The 23,350-nt window shown below is 45.9% G+C and overlaps 1 protein-coding gene, 1 long non-coding RNA gene and 1 pseudogene across 2 annotated transcripts; 1 reads left to right on the top strand and 2 right to left on the bottom strand.

Moving 5' to 3' along the window:
• Positions 1-1,763: 1,763 nt before the first annotated feature.
• Positions 1,764-1,960, bottom strand: LOC123600826 (annotated as a pseudogene).
• Positions 1,961-19,038: 17,078 nt separating this feature from the next.
• BSX (brain specific homeobox) lies at positions 19,039-23,022 on the top strand. Its single transcript, XM_045483218.1, has 3 exons — positions 19,039-19,548; positions 21,538-21,734; positions 22,783-23,022. Exons 1-3 carry the CDS (start codon positions 19,287-19,289, stop codon positions 23,020-23,022), a joined length of 699 nt encoding a protein of 232 aa, XP_045339174.1. The 5' UTR covers positions 19,039-19,286.
• Positions 20,341-22,372, bottom strand: LOC123600825. The gene is made up of 2 exons (XR_006713840.1): positions 22,233-22,372; positions 20,341-21,939 (listed from the first exon to the last, which is right to left on the bottom strand). It is a non-coding gene; the product is annotated as an uncharacterized LOC123600825 (long non-coding RNA).
• Positions 23,023-23,350: the final 328 nt, after the last annotated feature.

The following is a 23,350-nucleotide window of genomic DNA, read 5'->3' as shown; positions in this document are numbered from 1 at the left end:
CGGACCGCGAGATCATGACCTGGCTGAAGTCGGACGCTTAACCGACTGCGCCACCCAGGCGCCCCTGGTGATGAGAACTTTTAAGACCTTCTCTCTTAGGGAAAGAGACAAACCAAGAAAGACTCTTTTTTTTAAAAAAGTATTTATTAATTTCTTTTAGGAATCTCTACACCCAGTGTGGGGCTTAACCTTACAGCCCCAAGATCAAGAGTGCCATGCTTTACTGACTGGGCCAGCCAGGAGCCCCGGTGGACTTCTAACTATGGAGAACAAACTGGTGGTTGCCAGAAGGGAGGTGTGGGCGGGGATGGGTAAAATAGGTGAAGGGAATTAAGAGCATACATATTAGGGTACTTGGGTGGTTCAGTGGGTTAAGCATCTGACTGTTGATTTCGGCTCAGGTCATGATCCCATGGTTCATGAGATCGAGGCCCACATCAGGGGGCTTAGGATTCTCTCTCTCTCTCTGCCCCTCTGCTGGAGTGGGTGTGCTCTCTCTCTCTCTTAAAATAAATTAGAAAAAATAAATTTATTTATTTTAATAAATATCTTTAATTAATATCTTTAAATAAATCTTACCTTTAATAAGATACGTGAGCACATGTATCTTTTTTTTTTTTCAACGTTTTTATTTTTATTTTTTTTTTGGGACAGAGAGAGACAGAGCATGAACGGGGGAGGGGCAGAGAGAGAGGGAGACACAGAATCGGAAACAGGCTCCAGGCTCTGAGCCATCAGCCCAGAGCCCGACGCGGGGCTCGAACTCACGGACCGCGAGATCGTGACCTGGCTGAAGTCAGACGCTTAACCAACTGCGCCACCCAGGCGCCCCGAGCACACGTATCTTAATGAGTGCTGAGTAATGTATAGAATTGTTGAATCACTATACTGTATGCTTGAAACTAATATAACACTGTATGTTAACTATATTGGAATTAAAATTAAAAGCTTAAAAAAATTTAAAAAAGGATTTACTCTCTCTTTGCAACTTGCAAATGTACAGTGCAATATCATTATCTATAGTCACAATCCTGGAAAGGAAATCTTGTATATATAGCATTTATTAAAGTATTTAATATGTATATCCATCTATGTGACTAGCTTAGTTTCTGCTGGCAATAAATGTTGGATTAATTAGTTAATCAATGAATGAAATGCAATATGTATATCTATCCAACATTATCAGACCACATTTGGACTTTTATGTGTAGTTGAGGCAGGCGCCCTTTATTTTTTTTAATTTTATTTATTTGTTTGTCTGTCTTATTTTTATCCGGCAAATGATACCATCATTTTTTTTTTTTTTTTAATTGAAGGACAAAAGTTGGTCACATTTGGAGACTAGTGAGACACAGAGAGTTAAAACCATCCTTCTCTTTCTTGGTTAACCATCTCTTAATTTCAAGTAATGTCCACAAGTTCTTTAGAACCATTTGAAATTGTTCTTTTTTAAAAAAAAATTTTTTAATGTTTGTTTATTTTTTGAGAGAGAGGGAAAGAGAGAGAGAGACAGAGACAGAGCGCAAGTAGGGGAGGGGCAGAGAGAGAGGGAAACACAGAATCCGAAGCAGGCTCCAGGCTCTGAGCTGTCAGCACAGAGCCCAATGTAGGGTTCAAACCCATGAACTGTGAGATCATGACCTAAGCCGAAGTTGGATGTTCAACTGATTGAGCCACCCGAGCGCCCTGAAATTGTCCTTTGAGGAGATCCACCACACCAATATGTGACAGAGTCATGACCACACGCATCGCTGGACCATACCTCACTGGATACCATCATCATCAAAGAGATCTTCAAAATCATTAAAAAAAAAAAAAAAAAAAAGTCTGCATGAACTGCCTTTTCACTGGCTGCCAAGTTCATCAGGAGCCCGGTGCTGCCTCCTGCTTCTTCCAGGTCCACGTAGAGCCCAGCGCCCTCAGGGAACACCTCATCGACCACTGCCGTCATCTTGCTTCCGGTGCCTCCCACGTCCTCCAAGGCAGGTACCCTTTAAAGTTGAGAACCCCCAAATTGTAAGAGGGTCTAAAAAGCCTATGTTAGGAGGGGCTGTGCAGGTTCTGGGTAAGAGAATACTCAGAGCCAACAGTAGAGCTTTTACAATGTTTGTCTTTGTTGTTGTTGTTGTTGTTATTGTTTGTGTTTTAATGTTGGAAAAGCTTCTCTGTAGCAGAGTTTTCCATGTGATTCCGGAGGTCAGAACAGGAATCAGTAGTTAGACGTAAACACCTGCTTCTGTGCAGTTCAGTCACCGGCTCGTCAGATGATGGGAATAAAGAGGGGGTGACTTTGTCTTTATGATCCACTTACCGCACCCTTAAGGATGCCAGAGGCCCGTGGCCATGCTGGGCCCCTGCCACAGCCCGTCACGGGATGTAAATAGCCTCAGGTTTCTTTAGTTGAAACCAATGAAGTTTTCTGTGACTTACTTCTTTTTGATATTTGCGTGCTTTGCGTCTGTGTGTAGCTGTGCACGTGGGTTTTCTTTTTTTTTAATTTCCTAGTGGATGAAGTTAGCTCAGCTCTTTTCAGCCTAGCAGAAGCCTCCAGATGAATAGGGATGGTTAAATGAGAGGAGCCGCTTTCCATAATTTGTCTCGAACAATCACATAATGGGCCCAGAACGTTTCTGCGAAATGGGTGAATAGCGTGGGTCCAGCCCCTCAGTGAAGGAAAGCCCGCTGGCTTTTAAGACCCAGGCAGCAGACAAAAAGTGGTCTTTATCCTCACACACCAAATCTGTGCGTCAGTAAAGTGCAGGCCCTGACAGGAATTTCAATTATTTAATCAAAAAGAAAATGAAAGAGGTCTTAAGTGTTGTGATGCGAAGACAGCCTTTTCATAGACCAATCTAGTGTGTGCTTACATTGAATATGAAGCAAAATGGGAAGGAAATTAAGGCAGCTTCGGCTTAAATCATGTGATTGCAAATAGTAAATTAGTTTCTCGATGTTTTCATTTAAGTGTTTAAGTGGAAGGTTTTATTCCTAATGTAGTGTAGTGACACAGAAGAGAACCCTCAGCCAATTCCAGCTTCCCCATCCTCACTACTGTGATGCATTTGCCCTTGGGAGGGAGAGGGAGGAAGGGAGGCTAAGATATAGAGAGACAAGGAAAAAGCAAAGCCTCAGGCACGTTAAGGTGCTTTTGTTTCAAATTGCTACCAAAGTACGCTTTCACCGCAAACTCATTAATCGAGCAGATGAGTAACGTCTGTTGAAAACGTACTAAGCGAAACGCATTTAATTTGGAAGGGAAATCAGGAACTGCATTAGTCAGAGCAGATAAATGGCAACATCATCCATTCTGCTGTTGTTTTGTTTGATGTGGACCCACTGAATTTGTTCTGAAGGGATAAGGGCCGGGTTAAAAAAAAAAAAAAAGGTCAACATTGAGCTTGAGAGAAAAACATACTCCTCTGGCTTTCAAAGGCTTCTGGGTGGCTTTGCGCTGGCTCCAGCTAGAGCCTGCTGTTGGGATGGGCTTGGAGGTCAGGAATCTCTTGGGGAAAGTACTAATTGGGTTGGACTGAGTTGACCTCTGACGGTGCAACAAGTAGCTGTGGGTCATTTCTTTGCAAATGAGCGTCCCTTTGTGTTTGTAATTAGCTTTGATTATTCGGAGGCGGCTGGGAGCTCACGCGGTGCACCGTGCACCGTGGGAGGTCAGGCTCTGGGTTCACTCTCTGGACCAACTGGGAGTGGACTTTTAATATCAAATTAGGCAATGAGGCTCGGGCACCTTTGAGTGTCAGACTCACCAGCATCTCTCCTGCAGCCCACGTGGGAGAAGCGTGGAGGTGAGTGTGCCTTTAAACTGACAATTGTCCAGGCTCTGCTCAGACCCTCCGTTCTTTCTGCCCATGCACCTTTCTGTTGCGTTCACCAAGTCCCTCCCCAGGCCAAGACCGCTTTCTTCTCCAGACTCCTAGAAAGCTGTTGGTCTGTTCCTGGGCTGCCTTCTGGACGCTGGGTACTGAGCGTACCCTGACTTAACACACCACGTCTGACCTTTTTTTAATGGTTGAATAATATTTTTGCTTTTTCTTTTTATTATGGAAAATTTCTGACAGATACACAAAATAGTATAAGGAACTTCCGTGTACTGATCACTAAAATTTATTTTTTTTAATGTTTGTTTATTTTTGAGGGAGAGAGAGAGAGCTTGAGCAGGGGAGGGGCAGAGAGAGGGGGGGCCAGAGGATCCCAGCGGGCTCCTCGCTGATAGCAGCAAGCCCAACGCAGGGCTCGAACTCTTGGCGAGCTGTGAGATGGTGACCCGAGCTAAAGTCGGGCGCTTAACCGACTGAGCCACCCAGGCACCCCGAAAACGTAGCAGTTATTAACGTATTGTCATATTCATTTCATCTCTACCCCACCCCTGAAGTTTTCTTAAAATATATTCAGACAATATGTTTCACCTAAATTACTTAAAAATACACCTTTAAAAAAATTAGAAGGAGGGGCGGCCAGGGTGGCTCAGTCAGTTAAACCTCCCACTTTGGCTCAGGGCATGATCTCACGGTTCGTGGGTTCAAGCCCTGCATCGGGCTCTGTGCTGACAGTTCAGAGGCTGGAGCCTGCTCGCACTCTGTCTCTCTCTCTCCCTCCCTCTCTCTCTCTCTCTCTCTCTCAAAATAAAGAAACATTAAAAAAATTTAAAAAGATATTTTCCTATATAACCACAATGCCATAATCACCTCTAACAAAATTAACAATTCCTTAATATTTGAATACCTCGTCTATATTCAAATGTCTCTATTTCTCTAAAAGTATTTTTTTTTTTTTTTTTTTTTATGGTTGGTATGTTCAGAGCAGCATCCAGTCAAGGACCGCGCACGGTATGTCTTAAGTCTTCAGTCCTCACTTTATTCTTATTTTCCTCAGGGCATTGCCTTTGCCGAAGGAAATGGGGAGCAGTCCATACAATGTTGGACCTCCTGGGTATTTCTGAATGCTTCCACATGGTATAGTGTAGCTTGTCTTCTATCCTCTGTACTTTCCATAGCTTCAGGCAGGGTCTAAACCTGATTGGGCTCAGGTTAAAATATTTGGCAGGAATATTTTGTAGGTGATGGTGTATTTAATGATCATAAATTTATTTATCATTTAGCATCATCACAGGGCACCTGCGATGCATGTCTGGTTGTCCCACTGTGACGGCTGGTCAGATTGATCCCTGGGTCGACGTAGTGACAGCCTGATCACATCACATACAGTTACACTTGCCTGTTTGTAAACAGCAAGTAACCTGTAGGGGGATACTTTGGTACCGGCAAAAAATCCAATTTTCCCCATTTCATAGCAAAATCAAATGAGGGCCAAAGAACGCAGCTTTAGAGAGTTTCCTATTTTCTGTACCGCTTAGGAGGATGAGATATGGAGTAACATTCCCCGAGACCGACTGGTTGAAGGAGTGAATGGATGAGTGGATGGATGCGTGAGGTTTTGAGGGAGTAGAATGAAAAATTGAACATACTGAGAAAGTGTGCAAACCCACGGTGACTGACGTATCGGTGAAAGAATCCAACATCTTTTGGAATCACGAAATGGTAACACTTCAGGGGGTGTAGAAAGACTCTTTTTTTTTTTTTCCTACCTCGGCTCTTCCAATAATTTGCTATGTGTGACTGGACAGACCACTGACCTTCTCTGGAATTTATTTGTACAACAAGGAGTGCAAAAAGGAAAAAAAATCTCTAAAGTTCTACCAGCCTTAGCATTCTAGAGTTCTAAAAAAACAAAAAACAAAAAAACACAAAGAACTATTTGGGCCAGGTAGTTGGGACCTGCAGATCTTACACCCATTCGAATCTGGGTTTTTCCAGGGCACGACGGGCTTGTGGTATTTGATAAGCTTACAGGTTGTCATAGCAACCACCCTCCTCCTGACTTGTTATCTGCTAACCAGCCATTCCAACTCCACCGCCACCTACAATCTCGGCCCCATTTGCTACTGAATCAGAGAGGTGACCAGGGAGGATTAGCCTTCGTGCCACTCTGTGAACAACAGAAAACACTTGCTTCTTTCCCATGTAAAGTCGAATCTCTCCGGCTGGATCATCCGAGGGGCCTTCACCTATGTGCTTATTTAGTTATTCACATTACAGTTCAGGGAAGGAGATAAACGACTGAAGAGGCAGTTGTGATACAGTGAGAAAAATATGATGATATCAGAAGTGCGTGGTAGCACACGGGGCAGGGCACCCCTCACACCCTGGGGGCATCCGGGAAGACTTCTGGGAGGAAGCAATTTTTTTTTTTTTTTTTTTAAAAAGAATTTTTTTTTTAACGTTTATTTATTTTTGAGACAGGGAGAGACAGAGCATGAACGGGGGAGGGTCAGAGAGAGAGGGAGACACAGAATCTGAAACGGGCTCCAGGCTCTGAGCTGTCAGCACAGAGCCCGACCCAGGGCTCAAACTCAGGGACCGCAAGATCATGACCTGGGCGGAAGTCAGAGGCTTAACCGACTGAGCCCCCCAGGCACCCCTGGGAGGAAGCGATTTGTTCTGAGACCTGTCGAGGAGTGAAAGCCAGGGTTGGAGAGATGGTTACAGCAACACATGTTGCTGGCGGGGAAGGTAACAAAACATGCTACCAAAGGATTTTAAGTGCGGACTATGGACTAATATAATCAGATTTGCACTTTTGAATCAACATTCTGGCTCCCGAAGAAAGGATTAGAAGGAGCGATGAAAGCTGTTAGCAATTAAGATCGTGCCATTATCATGAGGTTTGAAAGTCTGAATAGCAGAGACCATGTGGTATTTATAGTTATATTTTCTTTTTTTTTTTTTTTAAGTTTATTTATTGTGAGAGCGAGAGCGAGAGTGAGCACATGTGCCAGCAGGGGAGGGGCAGAGACAGAGAAGGAGAGAGAGAATCCCAAGCAGGCTGTCCACACTGTCAGCACGGAGCCTGATGTGGGGCTTGAACCCACCAACCCGTGAGATCATGACCTGAGCAGAAGTCAGAGGCTTAACCGACTGAGCCCCCCAGGCGCCCCTGTATTTATATCTTCTGAGCTACTCTTACCATGTCTGACATCCAGAGAAAGGGCCTAATAAATATCTGTTGAATGAACGGATGGTTGTTTTTTGACTGAATGGCTGCATGGACCCGTCTGGAAACATCGATACTTTTCGCACTTCTGAGTGCCTCTCCTCTAACTCCTCACGCATAAAGACTTGACATAAAATGTCCTACCACGTTATCATCCACAGTTACAGCTCTTTTCGGAAAATCTTTATTGGCCACTACCCTCACCCCACCGCCCTCCAAATTAAGAATAAAGTCTTCTGAACTATCTTCCAAAGTACCCATTAATAAGGCCCAAACCACATTTCCAAATCCCGCTCCCAGTCTCCACTCCAGTTATGATGGTCTCAGGATCCCGAAAATACACTTGGTTCTACCCTCTCCCTCTGAATACTCGTATTTGCTATTCTCCTCTATGGGAACAGTGTCCTCACCTCCTTCCCCCCAAATTCTGCCAATTCTTCACGGTCCCTGGTTGTGTCTTGCATGAGACCCTTACTCTTTCATTATGTTTGATAGATTTAAATGACATTTTATAAAAATTAAAGCAGTAATACTGTATTTATTTAAATCATAAGTCAAATGCCCAATCATTATATGGTGTACCTGAAATTGATACAACACTGTATGTTAATTACACTGGATGAAAATAAATAAATAAATAGATAGTAATTGAATGGAAACAAATTATGAGTCAAAGTGAAGCCCAGTGGAAAGAGCCCAGTCTTTGAACCCGTGCAGACCTGGGTTTCAATCCCTCTTCTGTCCTTACCAGATGTGTGGCCTGTTAAGTCTAAGTCCTGTCTCTGAGCTTCAGTTTCTTGAAATAGAAGTCCAAAGCAATTATGCTCACTTTGCAGTATAGAGAGAATATATTTAAGCATGTAATACAATGCCTATCATGGTTTAAGCGCTAGAAGCTGTTACCCTTAATAGTAATTAACATTTTCCTCTTGCTGGACAGTTTTTAAAGCTCTTTTGCCAATTTTCCTCACAAAATAGTCCCTACAATAGGTCTCTGAGGTAGGTGGCATTGTACCCACTTGGCGGGTAGGATAACTGAAGCTCTCAAGGGTTAAGTGACCTAAAAACCAGGGTTTTGTACCTGACATCATTTGCACGTGAATCACCTGGGCTTCTTTCATGTGCCACGGATGAGAATATAAATTGGTACTCCATTTATGGAGTACAGTTTGGCAAAGAGAGTCAAAATTACAAACTCGAGGGGCGCCTCAATGGCCCGGTCGGTTAAGCGTCTGACTTTGGCTCAGGTCATGGTCTCACGGTTTGTGGGTTCGAGCCCCACATCGGGCTCCGTGTTCACAGTGTGGAGCCTGTTTGGGATTTTCTCTCTTTCCCGCTCTCTCTGCCCCTCCCCCACACATGCTTTTCTCTCTCTCTCTCTCTCTCTCTCAAAAATAAATAAAATTGAAAAAACAATTACACACCCAATCCAGCAATTCATCGTCTATGAATGCCCATGTGTAAAATAATATGTGTATATGGTTATTTATTGCATGTATTTAGTGCAGCATTGTTTGTAACAGCACAAGATTTAAAACATCCTAAATATCTTAAGGAATCATCCTGGGTCTCATAGAAAGAAACCGGTTAAATAACCGTGGCACATCCGTACATGTTATAACGTGCAACCAAAAAAGAGTTAAGTAAAAAATCAAGGTGTAGAAAGTATGTAGGAGGCTATCCTTCTCCCTTTGTTTAAAAAGAGGGAGACGGGGTATGTCTGTGTGAGGAATGTATATACATATAGATTTCACCCATACATTTATTTATTCACAGATATGTTTGTTCATATATACGTGTGTGTGTATGTACATATATAATCTGTATACGCTTAAAATATGTCTGGAAGGATACTTAGAAAGCAGTAACAGCAATGGGCTCCAAAGAGAGAATTGGCCAAGAGAGGTAAAGGGGAGATGTTTCAATGCATAACTTTTTCTAATTTTTGACTTTGGAATTATTCGAATAGACAGCCTATAAAAAATGATCTAGTTGGAAGACAGAACATGGCAATGAAAAGAGATAAACCGCGTCAATATAATATTTAGCCTATTTCAAAAGTGAGGGGCATGTCTGCCAATACTATGGTGATTCAATACCAAGGAGGAGTGGTTTTCTGATGGAGAAGGGAATGATCTAGGTGTAGATTTGGATGGAAATTACCTATGTAGATGGGAGCTGAGAAGGATGATCCTTCCAGAAAGACAGACGAAAGCAATTTTTACTAATTGAGTTAGGTGAGGCTAAGACCTCAGCGTGCAAAGCAGAGGTTCTATTAAAAAAATTTTTTTAAATGCTTATTTATTTTTGAGGGACAGAGACGGAGCATGAGTGGGGGAGAGGCAGAGAGAGAGGGAAACACAGAAACCAAAGCAGGCTCCAAGCTCTGAGCTGTCAACACAGAGCCCAACGCGGGGCTCAAACTCACAAGCTCTGAGATTATGACCTGAGCCGAAGTCGGGCACTTAACCGACTGAGCCACCCAGGCACCCCAGAGGTTCTATTTTAGTTCGGTTTGAAGAGACTTCCCCAAATTCACCAGTCCATATCTCTTCCCCCCACCAAACCATATGGCATTAAAAAAAAAAAAAAAAGATATGGCGTCACCACACCTTAAGGAGCTGCCTGCCTTTCATTCAATGGGGAGGGATCTGGTAACCAGGACTCAATTATTTTACCTGGCAACTGTCAAATAATACTGCAATCAATCATAGAAGTATTTTCGTGTCAATTTTGGGAAAGTCCCCTGTGCAGTGGAAAATATTAAAGACATAGTAGATAAAATTAAATCCTTGGCTTAAAAGTGGAAGCAAAATATACACCTATGAGAAAAAGTCTCCAAATGCATACCCACCTTTTTCCAAGGTACATGTTCAATAAATGTTTGCAGATGAAAACTGAATAAATCACAGAGTTTTTGGCCTTACTGTCTCTCACTATTATTTTTTATTCTAATTACAATTGAGTCTATATCATCTTAGTGATGTTTTCCTAATGAAGCAAAATACACACAGAAGCTCTTGGTTAGTTTTGTTTGTTTTGCATGTTTCGAGTTACATGTGTTGTGTGTGTGTGTGTGTGTGTGTGTGTGTGTGTGTGTGTATTTGAAGCAGACGTAAGCCTTCTACTTTTCTTTGTTTCCTGTACTTCACTACCCTATCTCTCCAAACTACATCATACAGAGCCTAGCAAAGCTAGGATACTTGGTAGACAATAAATGCTCTTTGCCAGATTGTTCTCTTCTGGTAGAGAACACCACCAGACTTGGTGTTGATCTTACAGTATTTTCTAGTTTAATGTTTTTGAACTCTGGCGGGGGAAAGTTAGATGATGCCATCTTCAATTTTTTTCATAAATCTTTTTTTTTAAATTTTTGTTTTAGAGAGCACAAGAGGGGGAGAGGGGCAGAGGGAGAGGGAGAGAGAGAGAGAGAAGGAGAGAGTCCCAAGCAGGCTCCACACTCAGCATGGAGCCTGACGCAGGGCTTGGTCCCATGACCCTGGGATCGTGACCTCAGCCAAAAGTCAAGAGTTGGATGTTCAACGGACTAAGCCCCCAGGAGCCCCAGAGGCTGCCTTTTTCCTTAAAATCTTCTTCAAGGTGTCTTCTAGAACTAAATAGATATTCCCCCACTTGTTCCCATTTGTATGCAGGAGAGTACTATTTAGGCACTGTCTCCTTCCCAATACCTTCCTTTTTGTTGTTGACAAGAAACTCTTTCTGGGGTTATATAAGCTCCTTTTATATAATGATACGATGTTGGATGTGTTAATCACCCATGTCAATAGTAGTCCCAGGGTTCCAGAATCGATCCTATGGTCTTGCTTATATTGGTCAGGCCACCATCAGTCTCCACTATCCCTGAGATCACCATCACCAACAGCATGAGCAGTGGTCATAGGATTACTTATTGAGATCTAGCTGTATGCCAGGCACCGAGCAAAATGCTTTACATATATTACCTTTTAAAAATTGAGGTATAATTGACCTAAAACATTGGCTATGTTGAGGGTGTATACATTCTCTGAATTACTCCCCTAAGCTGTCCTATGAAGTAGGGCTTAGAGGGGTTAAATAACATTCCAAGTTCTTAGAGCTAGCATGCAGCGATGACGGAGCCAGATTGTAACCTCCAAGCCCTTTTCTGTTTACCATTAGCAACGTTCACCTTGAAGTGATGATGAGAAGTGTGTGTGTGTGTGTGTGTGTGTGTGTGTGTATTCATATTCCAAAGTTAAAACCTTGAAATATCCTTTCTGGTATTTGAGATTCTAGGTATCGAAGGTATGAATTTATAAATCCTCCAAGGAGGACTGGGAAGATGGGTGTCTTAAATCAAGGGCTATCGTTTTAGGTTTTCCTCCAGATGAGAAATAAACAGCATCTGTGATAGCTTTACTTGTTTATTTTACAAAGATAATGTGGTTGAAATGAACAGACTATGGACGCTGGGGTCAGAGAAATCTGAGTTCATATCCTGACATACAGAGCCGAGTGATCTCGAGTTCATGACTCTACCGAAGGGGTACTCCATGTCTTTATATGTAAAAACAAAAGAGGTGCGATCTTCAAGTCAGAAAGCAGCACAAAGCATGTGATATATAATGTAAATACGAGAAATGTCCATATCACCATCATTGAAATAGTCAAAAAGTATTCTTCAAAGCCCTTTCTTTAAGTGATTACATAGGTATTATCCCTAATTTCTGGATGAGAGTGGGGTGTGTGATCAACTTTTTGAAAATCATAAATATAGGAAAAAGCATTGCAGGACCTTTACTAAGGAATAAAACTTTAATGTCCTTTATAGGCAAATGTCTGTGAAACACAACTTTATACTAATTTGGGTTCAGTAACTTAGGGAAAAGGGCTAAAATCATAATGTAATGTAGTGAATTCTGATTTGGACATTTTGGGGTTGAAGTGAAAGAATTCCTTTTTCCTTTAGGTTTTAATTTTAACACGATTGAGTTTTTTTTTTTTTTTTTTTAATTTTTTTTTTTTCAACGTTTATTTATTTTGGGGACAGAGAGAGACAGAGCATGAACGGGGGAGGGGCAGAGAGAGAGGGAGACACAGAATCGGAAACAGGCTCCAGGCTCTGAGCCATCAGCCCAGAGCCCGACGCGGGGCTCAAACTCACGGACCACGAGATCGTGACCTGGCTGAAGTCGGACGCTTAACCGACTGCGCCACCCAGGCGCCCCCACGATTGAGTTTTTAATAACACCACATTCATATGATTCCCATTCAAAAGGTGCAAAAGGGCATGTAGGAATTGCATCAAAGTGTGAGACTGATTATTTCCCCCACAGTTTTGCCAACAGGAGTGGGCAATTAGATTTTTTTATTTCTTAATTCCATATATTAATGATGCTGTCTCAGTGTAGCTGATCTTTCATTAGGCTTCTTTTTAGCATTATGATTAGCCTCTTTAAAATGTTTAATAGCCACGGGTGCATGGGTGGCTCGGTCAGTTGGGTGACTGACTTCAGCTCAGGTCACGATCTCGTGGCTTGTGAGTTCGAGCCCTGCATCAGGCTCTGTGCTGACAGCTCAGAGCCTGGAGCCTGCTTCAGATTCTGTATTTCCCTCTCTCTCTACCCCTCCCCCACTCATGCTCTTTCTCTCTCTCTCTCTCTCTCTCAAAAATAAATAAACATTAAAAAAAATAAAATGTTTAATAACCATTTATATTTTCTTTTTTTGTGAACTGTTTCTTCGTATCTTTTGCTGATTTTTAAATTGTTCTCTTGGCCTTTTTCCTTATTGATTTGTAGGAACTTTTTATATATAACAAATTATCCCTGTGTCTGGGATATGAGTCACAAATACTTTCTATCCGTTTTGTTGTTTGTCGTTTTCCTTTGCTTTTGATAATTTTTGGCATACAGAATTGTGGAAAGTTAATACAGTTAATTTTATCAGCATTTTCTTCTTTGGCTCCCAGGTTTTAAGTTATACATAGAATGACTTTTCTTATTTTCTGTTTATTCAAGAAAACCTCTCAGGGACACCTGGGTGTCTCAGCCGGTTAGGCTCTTTATTTTGGTTCAGGTCATGATCTCATGGTTTCTGAGATCAAGCCCCGCATCCGGCTCTGCACCGTCAGCTTGGGATTCTCTCTCTCCCCCTCCTCCTCTCTCTCTCTGTCCCTCCCCCCACGCATGGTCTTGCTCTTTTTCTCTCTCTCAAAATAAATAAACATTAAAAAAAACAACAACCTCCCCAATAGTTTTTCTGCTGTTTCCTTTTAAGATTAACTACCATCTTGGTCATTGTTAAAACCACTTCAATGCTGTCCTCTTGTAGTGCAAACATTTGTACTTTCTATTTCTGTTGGTCCACTAACTTGATTGCATTATCAACGAAAGTCGGAAGAGCAAAAATCAATTCGTCTTTGAGAACAGTATTCCCAAACAAATAGAGCCGATCCACCATTTTCACAAAAATATACCAAGTATTTAGTTCCATGCACAAAGTCCTCTTGGGAAATGTTTACAAACTCATCTCTATGCCTCCTAATAGCGTTTGAAAAGGTTTTACAATCTCTAACATCAGAAATTCGCAGTTCATAATGGTAGCATTTTCTGCCCCATAATTTTCAAAGCTATGCATACTAATTTGGTGTTCTTGTTTGAAGTACATTGTATCAATAGGTACCAAATTTTAAATCTGCGAATAGAATTTGGATGGTTTAGAATGGAAGAAAAGGATATTTACAAGGCATTTTGATTAGCTTATTGCTTTTTCTCCGGTAATACGTTTGGTTACTTTTTTGGGACTTGATGAGGAAAATGGTGGGGATATTCTCATTTCACTATAGATCTTTTAGAGGATTAAGTATGTCAAACTCCAGGTCTTTCTATCGCTTTATGAAGCATGTTTTAAATCAAGGTGTTAAGGGCAGCACAGAAAACTTTGAAAGAGAAATGAACGTTTTTTAAATTTGATTTTATTTTTTATTTATTTTTGGGAAATGAGAGTCTTTTTTAAAGTTTATTTATTTATTTTGAGACAGAGAAATAAAAAGCATGAGTGGGGGAGGGGCAGAGAGAGAGAGAGAGAGAGAGAGAGAGAGAGAATCCCAAGCAGGCTCTGCACTAAGAGAGTGGACCATTAGTTCATGACCCGAGCCGAAGTTGGATGCTCAACCGGCTGAGCCACCCACGTGCCCTGAGAAATGAAAGGTTTTGACCCTATAGACTGACATTGTCCTGAATGAGCAAACTGGATGGTCCTTACCTGAGGAATACTGTCATTTGAATATCTTGAATGTGTTCTCATGGGAGTTCACATCCTAATTTCTGGGGGTAAGGGCATTATTTGAAGATGCATTTGCAGGAAGCATTCAGTGACTCCTGTTCTTTCTCTAGACATATCATCCACTTTGATAGTGCTTAAAATAAAGTACTCAGAAAGTGAGCTGAACCCGACAAAAAGCAATATAAGACAAAATGTTATGAGTAAAGCGTGTTACTTGGATCCTTCTAAAATACATTTCCCCCCTTATTTTGAAGGCCACTGTATAGGCAACGTGGCTAATGGCACCAGTCTCTTCCTTTGATCATCAATAGAATTATCTTTTTGGGAAACCAAGTCCCAGCTCAGATGACAGTTTTAGATGAGGCAGACATGAAAGAGAGAAGGATTGTTTAATTATTTGCTCCCCGAAAAATATGTCTTTTCTCTCTTGGAATTCGTAATTCTTCAGTTGAAACCATAAGCGGGAGCTCTATCAGCTCTTGTGGGTTGGGTGGGGGGAAATGCATTTGATCTTTATTTATTTTTTGCTCAGGGCAGTGTGCAATCCTGTTTATATGTCAGCCTATCATATAGCTCCAGCCTGCTGGATCTGGGTGACAGATTTTAGTCAAACGAGAATCAATAAATGTGAGTCCATTTATCTAATGCCCTAAACCTTGGGGAAAGCTCGGGAAGGTGTGTACTGAGTAGCCTGGCATATAGTCTATGTTTGGTGAATACTCACAATAACCGTATATAATGCCTGGGTAAAAGGCAGGCCTACGAAAGTGCTAGGGTGGCTTCAGCCACTGCTTCCCGTTTTTCTGTGTATGTCTACCTACACTGGAAAGGGGTAAAAGGGATTATGACAATGAACTAGCCATGTGCTTCCCAATAGGTAACTAATAGTTTAACCAGTAGCCACGTGCATGTGGTTACTGAGCACTTGAAATATGGCTAGTAAAAGCTGAGATGTGCAGTTACTATAAAATACACGCTGGATTTTGGAGATTTAGTATTAAAAAACACGAAGAAATTAATCTATTTATATTGATTGGATGTTGAATGGTATTCTTGGTATATTGGGGCTAAATGAAATACATTAATGTTTCACCCGTTTCTTCCTACTTTTTACAGGTGACTAGTAGAAAATTTAAAACTACCTATGTGGCTCACATTATTGGACAGTGCTGGGCTATCCTTTAGAGATAATCCAGGCAATGAAACATCTCTGCTTTTAAGGGGCGAATTGTTTATAAACTACCTAAAAATATAACTTTGGGGCACCTGGGTGGCCCAGTTGGTTAAGCCTGTGGCTCTTGATTTTGCCTTAGGTCATGATCTCACGGTTTGTGGGATCGAGTGCGTCTGGCTCTGTGCTGACAGCGCAGAGCCTGCTTGGGATTCTCGCTCTCTCTCCGTCTCTCTGTGCCCTCCCCCCCCCTTCTCTCAAAACAAATAAATAAGCTTTAAAAAATTTAACATTGTTGAATTTATTTTTTGAGAGACAGAGCGCGAGTGGGACAGGGGCAGAGAGAGGGAGACACAGAAACTGAAGCAGGCTCCAGGACCTGAGCTGTCAGCACAGAGCCCGATGGGGGGCTCAAACTCACTAGCGGAGAGATCATGACCTGAGCCGAAGTCCTACGCTTAACTGACTGAGCCACCCAAGTGCCCCAATAAATAAGTTTTTAAAAAATAAATAAATATATAACTTTTACCCTTTAGGTAGATTGGCCCTAAAAGGATCAGGCCAGGTGGCAGGGGAAGGCCTATAAGCTCTGGAGTGTCTCTTCCTCCTTTGGTAGGACAGACCAGAATGGAACGTCAAAAGGAGGCTGGACATCTTGGGGGCCTCCTTCACCCCAAAGCAGAAGTAGGATGGGCCAGGCCAGAGCCTTGGGGGGAAGGTAGGGAATGGGTTCTGGTAACCCTAGCACTTCTACACTAGAATACACTAGAAACTCAGCTTCTGCTCAGTAGCCCCACCACCAAACAGAAACTTCCCAGCTTTCTTGACTTTTCAATTTCCCCCAAGGGTGTGGGCCACAGCTCTAGAAGGAGTCTGAGGCCAGGACTCAACAGGCACGTTTCCAGCACAAGGTTTCCCTGCACGGCCTGCCTATTGGCAGGCAGGGCTCACCCCCTAGAGCTCTCAAGATAAGCCCCAGCTGTGATTATTGGAGCACCCTGGGAGGGGGGGTTCGCCCTCATGGAAAAGGGTGGTGACCGAGGAATCCCTGTCTCCGCCTCCACTTCCGATCCTAGTTCCGCCTCGGCGTCCCGGGCCTGCTTTGGAGTGGGCTGCTGGCACTCTCAGCTACAGAGCTTTGTTTCCTTTCGGTACAGAAAGGGGAGGCGGAGGCGGAGGCGGAGGCGAAGGAGGAAGGAAAACTCCCGCAGTCTTCGAGGTCCTACTTCTTTCCATAGCTATCCAGTTTCCTCCCTTCCTCTTTAGTCGTGGTAGGTTCCTGCTGGGGCCTAGGCAAAGGCAGTATAACTGGATTCCCCAGGGAAATGCCTTCAACTCTCCCTCGGTGGCGCTCAGCGCTTGGCTCAAGAAAGCGAGTCCCAACTTGAGCAGAACTAGAAAAAGGGGAGCGTGTCTGCCAGAGAGCGGGGGGGGGGGGGGGGGGGGGGGGGGAGGGGGGGCCTGGAGAGTTCTGGGGGAGAGCGGGGAGCTGAGTCCTGCTGATGTGGAACAAGGGGGAGGGTAAGGATCCAGCAGGCAGCCTATCCCTCCCCTCCCCTTCTCGGATCCCTCCCCCCCTCCCCGTCCCGCCCCCAGAACACCCTGGTTCTTGAGTAAGGCTAAATTCTGACAAAGGGTTGCAGTGCCTTGACTCAAAAGTAACTGTCACCTAAACACATTTTTAAGTGCTCCTGCTCCCAAAGGGACATTCACTAGTCTCCTTATTTCTGTTTCCCAGGCTCAAGTTAGTCTCCAAGCCCAGAAATGAGGCTGAAATACCACCCCCCCCCCGCCCCCGCAAGGCTGGGTGCAAATACGTAGGGATGGAGTGCAGGGTGCGTTCAGGGTCTTTACTGAGGCCAGTGTCTGGTTGTACACCCGCCACGCCTTCAGTAGCCACTCAACTTAGCCTTTAGGGTCTTAGGAGACAGGATGGCTTGGCTTTCACTTGCTGTGTAGGGTCTCACTGAGAGAAGTGAGCATGGGTAAAGTGTGGACTGTCACCCTCAGCGCCACTCCCCAAGTCTCCTCGGTTTCGGTTTCCCTCTAGCCCTGCGGAAGATAAACAGACCAGGGCTACATATGAGGAAGGACTCCTGAAAGTCCACTCTTTTCCTTCTCTGTGGATGCCTGCTCTCGAGTTTTCAGTTATCATTATAATCAGTTGAAAGAAAGAAGAAAGAAAGAAAGAAAATGAATCACAGTTCAGACTCCAGGACAAAGCATTCTGATTTTGTTTGGATGGCCTACTTGCCGAGATCTTATCTTAAAGTTATTTCTCCCCCTCTTCCCCCCTTCATCTCACTCCTCATCTATTTACCATTTACCAGTTCATCCGTATGGAATACGACGCTCCCACTTTGTGGAGCACCGTAGTTTGGGGCCTAATTGATTCTGGTAATTAATTTGTTCTACCTGCTGGATCAGATGGAAATCCTACCCGCGCGCCCAAGGATTAGCACTTGGCTTTCTAACACCTCCTCTAATTATCTAATAGCATGGGTTGTGAGGACTCAGTCTCTATTAAAACACTTTTACTATTAGCGGTGGTGATTGGAATTGTGAGGACGACTATATTTCAACAAATTAGAGCTTAAAAATGGGGAGATGGAAGAGAAGTGGCTTCTTTTAATTTCCCCGAGTTTAACATCAATAATTAGAGCAATTTTCGGAGATGCGAGCTGAAATTACCCCTGCTGTGCTGTAGATGATCACCTTAATTTTAGCAAATTGACTCCAGGGAAATAAATGGGACAGATTAGAAAGAGACAAACAGAAAAACAAAACAAAACAAAACAAAAAATTTAAAAAACCCAAACCAGAAGGATTGGGAGTGAGGGAAGTGAAAAGAAAGGCTGGGAAATAGAACAGGACACAAAAACCGAGGACAATTATTTGGGGGGGGGGGAGGGCGGCTAGCATGGAAAGGGGTAGAATAGCAGAACTAGGAAGCTGTGTGAGTGGAATGAGGAGGAAGTAATGGAAATCTGAGAAGAGATGGAGACTGGCATTAAGAAGTAGGTCTGGACATACTCACACAGAACAAATTACTTGACTAATGTAGATAAAAGTCACACCACTCTCCATAACTGAGGGAAAGAATGTTATGATCATCAACATTTTATTTATTTACCTCGACAGTCCTTCCACGCCTCAGCCATCAGTTTAAGTTCGGTGTAGCGGATATGGACTTTTTCTCCTCACGTCTCCCTTTCTCCTTGGCTATCATCTCTCTAAAGTTTTAAAACCTAGGCCCAACTGCCAAAATAAGTGCCTTATCCCTATTGCTTTGGGGTCGTTTAAATGCCTTTTGCTCTCTAAAGAGGAGTCTGTCGAAAGACAGAGACTTTTTATTTATAGCTTTCTTTTTAAATGGCTGAAAGCAAAGCAGCTCAAATTGAGATCGAGAAACCAACCTGGTAGAGAAGCGAGAACCCTGTCCGCTCCGCTCCCCCCGGGCCTGGCCGGTTGTATTCAGCACCGCGGACAGCTCCCCGCCCCGCCCCGAGCCCACCGCACCCTCCCCTCCGCGGCTGGCAGCTTTGCCATTGGCTCTCCCACCTCCCCTTCTCGAAGCTGCCGATTCTACACATAGACCCAACCTACCCAGGAGCTTGTCTTCTCGCCTCTCCAGCGCCCAGGGTAGCCCAGGCCAGGGAGAGAGCCTCGAGGGTTTCTGAGCCTCGGAGGGTGGTTGTCGGCTCTCAACTAGGCTTGCTGAGTCGCTGCCTGCTTCCTACACTTCGTCTCCGGCCCTCGCCCTGTGGCAGGCGCTTGGCTCAAGATGAATCTCAACTTCACCTCCCCTCTGCACCCGGCGTCTTCTCAGAGGCCCACGTCCTTCTTCATTGAGGACATCCTGCTGCACAAGCCCAAGCCGCTAAGGGAGATGGCCCCTGATCACTTCGCCAGCTCTCTGGCCTCCCGGGTGCCTCTCCTAGACTATGGCTACCCCCTCATGCCCACACCCACCCTCCTGGCTCCTCACCCTCATCACCCTCTGCATAAGGGAGACCACCACCACCCTTATTTCCTCACCACCTCGGGTAAGTAACAGGGGCCTCAAGGTTTGGGGAGCGGAAGAGCAGGCCTCCCACTACCAGCCCTAAGTCTGTGATGGAGCTGAGGAAAGGCCAGAGCTGGTTCGGCCTGGCTTGGCGGCTTCCTTCCCTAAGTGACAGTGGAAGGTTGGGGATATGGCTGAGCTCCCTTGAGGCATGCCAACCCATGGGGAGCACTCATGGTCACTCTGCATTCTTTACAATGGAGGAAACGTTCCTATCCAAGAGGCGACTGGAGGGTTTTGATGATAGTCTTGGTAGACCATGCTCGGTCTCCTTCCTTGTGGTCTGCCTGGCCACTTTGGTCCAGCTCTCAATCCTGATTCTCTGCCTCTCCTCATTCTAAAGGAGACTCCTGACCACCCCATGGAACACAGCTCAACTTTCCAGCTCATTAGTTCCAAAGGCTCCGGGCGGGCCAGCTCTCTCCTCTCAGGCACTGAGCATTCACGGATGCTGAAAGGGCTTAGAAGTGAAAGAAGGTTTGGGATATTCGGAGGACTGAAGGTTTGACGTGGCCGGAATAGGGGAATAATGAACCGGGGCACAGGAGGAGGGACGCTGCTCCTCTTGAACTCTCCTTACTCCAGAAGTCTAACTCACAATCTTGGGCTTGGCTGCCCTCCTCTGCCCTGGTTGCTGGCTGAGCTGGAGCCCTACGCCAAAGTATCTTGATTTTCCGTGAATGACCAGGACTGGGGGGAGGGGCAGCAAAGTGTGGTTGGGACAGGGAGAGGTGAGGAAATACCCAGATTTTTTTTTTTTTTTTTTTTTTTCCCTGCTCTCTGAAAGGCCACATTCACGCTTTCTTCTCTGGCATTTTCATTCCAGTTAAAACATAATAGTTCACTGCACGCAGGTGCAGAGCACGGCCGAAAAAACAACCCTGGTCTGGGGGAGAGCCGTGGAAACACATGAGGCAGTTTGCGAAATGTGGGCTCTGGGATCTACGGCGAGAGCTAGAAGTTTTTGTGACGCGGTAAAACCCCGATTCTGAGGCACGAGGTGGGAAGGGCAATTACAAAAGCTATGTGGAAGCCTGCATTTTGGTATTGTCTTCACTGCCTGGCCAATGACAGTCTCTTCTGGGTTCCCCCCAAACAGCAGTGGCCAAAGCCCGTGATGACAGAACTGCTTGTTTTGTTTTTGGTTTTTCCCTGGGATTGGCAGAAACGGATGTCTGTGGCGGTTTACTTGGGGGCATCTCAGACCCTGTAATGCCTGTGAAGGTCAGGAAAGACAAGATAAGTCTCCCCAGACGTGGAGGGCGTGGGGAAAGCACTTCAGTCCTTCTGCCTAGGGTCCGAGAAAAAGAATGAGGGCCGGATTACAGGTCTGGGTCCCCAGCGGGCCTCCTCCTTCCGGAACGTGCAAGGCGGGCACTGCCCCTCCCTTCTGGCCCTTGAGCTTCTCCCGATGAGTTTTTATCTGTTTCCTTGGCCGCAGGCGGGAGAATGGGGGCAGCTCGGGAAAGAGAAAGGTGTTTTTTTTTAGTGAGGTGGGGAGGCGAGGCCACAGTCGCGCCTCTAGTAGCCCAAGAGCAATGCTGAATGTCGTCAGGGGTGTAGAAGGGCGGCGGGTGGTCAGAACAGCTACTGGACCAGCGGGCGATCGCAAGAAAACTTCGGGAGGCGCCACAGAGGACTGGGAGCTGGCAGGCGTTATGGAAGTCTTTCAAGAGACATTTTTTAAGGCCCCGATTAAAAACAATTTCTTTCCCGTTTTACTTCACCGTTGATTGTTTGCGTGTCTAGACGGCCTTCCCGATAAAGACCTTCCAGCTCTATTCTTGTGATGTGTTCTTTCCCCTGCCCTGAGGTTCCTGGGAGAAGGGCTGGAGAAGGTCTGGGGCGGCGAGGGGACCAGCGGAGGCACGCACGAGGCGGCGGGAGGCGCTGGGGACCAGGGGAGCGCGGCGGCGGCGGCTCCCGGGTGTCAGGGCTCGACCCACTCGGTTGCTTTCGTCTCTTGCAGGGGTGCCGGTGCCGGCGCTGTTCCCGCATCCCCAGCACAGCGAGCTGCCGGGGAAGCACTGCCGCCGCCGCAAAGCTCGCACGGTTTTCTCGGACTCGCAGCTTTCCGGCCTGGAGAAGAGATTCGAGATCCAGCGCTACCTGTCCACGCCAGAGCGGGTGGAGCTGGCCACGGCCCTCAGCCTGTCCGAGACGCAGGTGGGCCGGGGAGGGGCAGATCCGATCCCCGCCCCGCTTTCCTCTCCCGGTAGCTCCCGCCGCCGCGGAGTTCTGGAGCGGGAGTGGCCCCTCTCCCCGTTATTCTAGGCTTCTCCTTTACCACCCTAGTAAAGGTACCGACACCTCCAACCTCGGGTCAGACTTCCCGAGACCTGATCTCATCTCTCTCTCTCGAGCGCTAGACCTGGAAGAGAAACACCTTTGGTGATCCTGATGTCCACTGTCTGTGTGTCCGAGGACCGCTCATTCCTGTGCCGCCCCCACTCCTCTCCGAGCCGGGCGGTAACCCTGGTCGGACGTAAAAATCAGAGACTAGGCCGGCTCTTGCCCCGAGAGAAGCGCGCACGGAGGAAAATTCTTTCCTTACTATTTTAATCTCTCTCCCGCCTGCGAATCCAGCCTCCCCACTCCCCTCCTCCTTACTGCCCTGTCCTGAGTGGAAGAACCGTTTTTTTCCATCTCCCAGATGCTGTTCACCTGCAACCTTCAAACTCCTTCCTCCACTGCCCCTCTCTCTCTCTCTCCTATTCTCTGTACCCGGGAGCCCCGCCAGGCGCCAATGGTTTTTCTTTCTGATGAGAACCAGCAAGGTTGATTCTCCCCCTCCCGTCCGGGAGTCTTGCTGGACCGGGTGTTTAGAGGTCATAATCAGGAGAACGTAAGGTAAACACGAAGGAGATTCGCCCACGTAGCACTTACTACTGGCCATTCTAATTAATAACATGAATTAGATATTAGTATTAACCAGTATTAACTAACCACACCCGTTTGACCTTTACTATTGTTTTGGATAATGACTTCCAGGAGCCTTAGGATGTCTGGTTCTCATTCAGCCTAAGACGGTAACTTGCGAGCAGTTCAGGTGTGACTTAACCCAAGGAAGAGATGGTCACAGCTCCTGGCTAATTCGTGAATGGGTCGCGGTCCATTTTCCTAGCCCCCAGCAGCCTCTGAGATCTTAGTAACTATGGGTCTGAAGGGATGACGCGGTTGTACATTTTTTTTTTTTTTTCCTCCCTGCAATCAGGTGAAAACGTGGTTCCAGAACCGGCGGATGAAGCATAAAAAGCAGCTGAGGAAAAGTCAGGATGAGCCCAAAGCGCCCGATGGGCTCGAGAGCCCCGAGGGCAGCCCTCGCGGCCCAGAGGCCGCATCCGCCGAGGCTCGGCTGGGCCTGCCCGCCGGCCCCTTCGTGCTGACCGAGCCCGAGGACGAGGTGGACATCGGGGACGAGGGGGAGCTCGGCTCGGGGCCGCACGTGCTCTGAGCCGCGTGGCGGGGGAGGCGGGGAGGACGCGGCGGGGCGGGGCGCGGGGCCCTCCGGGATCCGGAACACTCGGACTCGGGGCCGGGGGCGGGCCTCGGAGACAAACAAGACACACCTGTCAACCCTCGAAGCCGTGCGGGGGCCCCGTGCTCGCGCCCTCCTCCCCCTGCGGCCCGCCGAGGCCCTGCCGGGCGAGCGCTCACCTGCGTTAGCTCATTCCCGCGCCCCGCGTCTTAAGTGGCGCAAGCTGGACCCCGGGCTGGCGGTTCTCTTAACTCCGCCGCGATCGCAGACCCTCTCGGCCCTCACCTCTCCGCCACCTGCCCCC

The sequence above is a fragment of the Leopardus geoffroyi genome, chromosome D1 (assembly GCF_018350155.1).
Source record: "Leopardus geoffroyi isolate Oge1 chromosome D1, O.geoffroyi_Oge1_pat1.0, whole genome shotgun sequence".
Lineage (NCBI taxonomy): Eukaryota > Metazoa > Chordata > Mammalia > Carnivora > Felidae > Leopardus > Leopardus geoffroyi.
The sequence above is the reverse complement of the archived record's forward strand: the minus strand, read 5'-3'. Positions and strand labels throughout refer to the sequence as shown.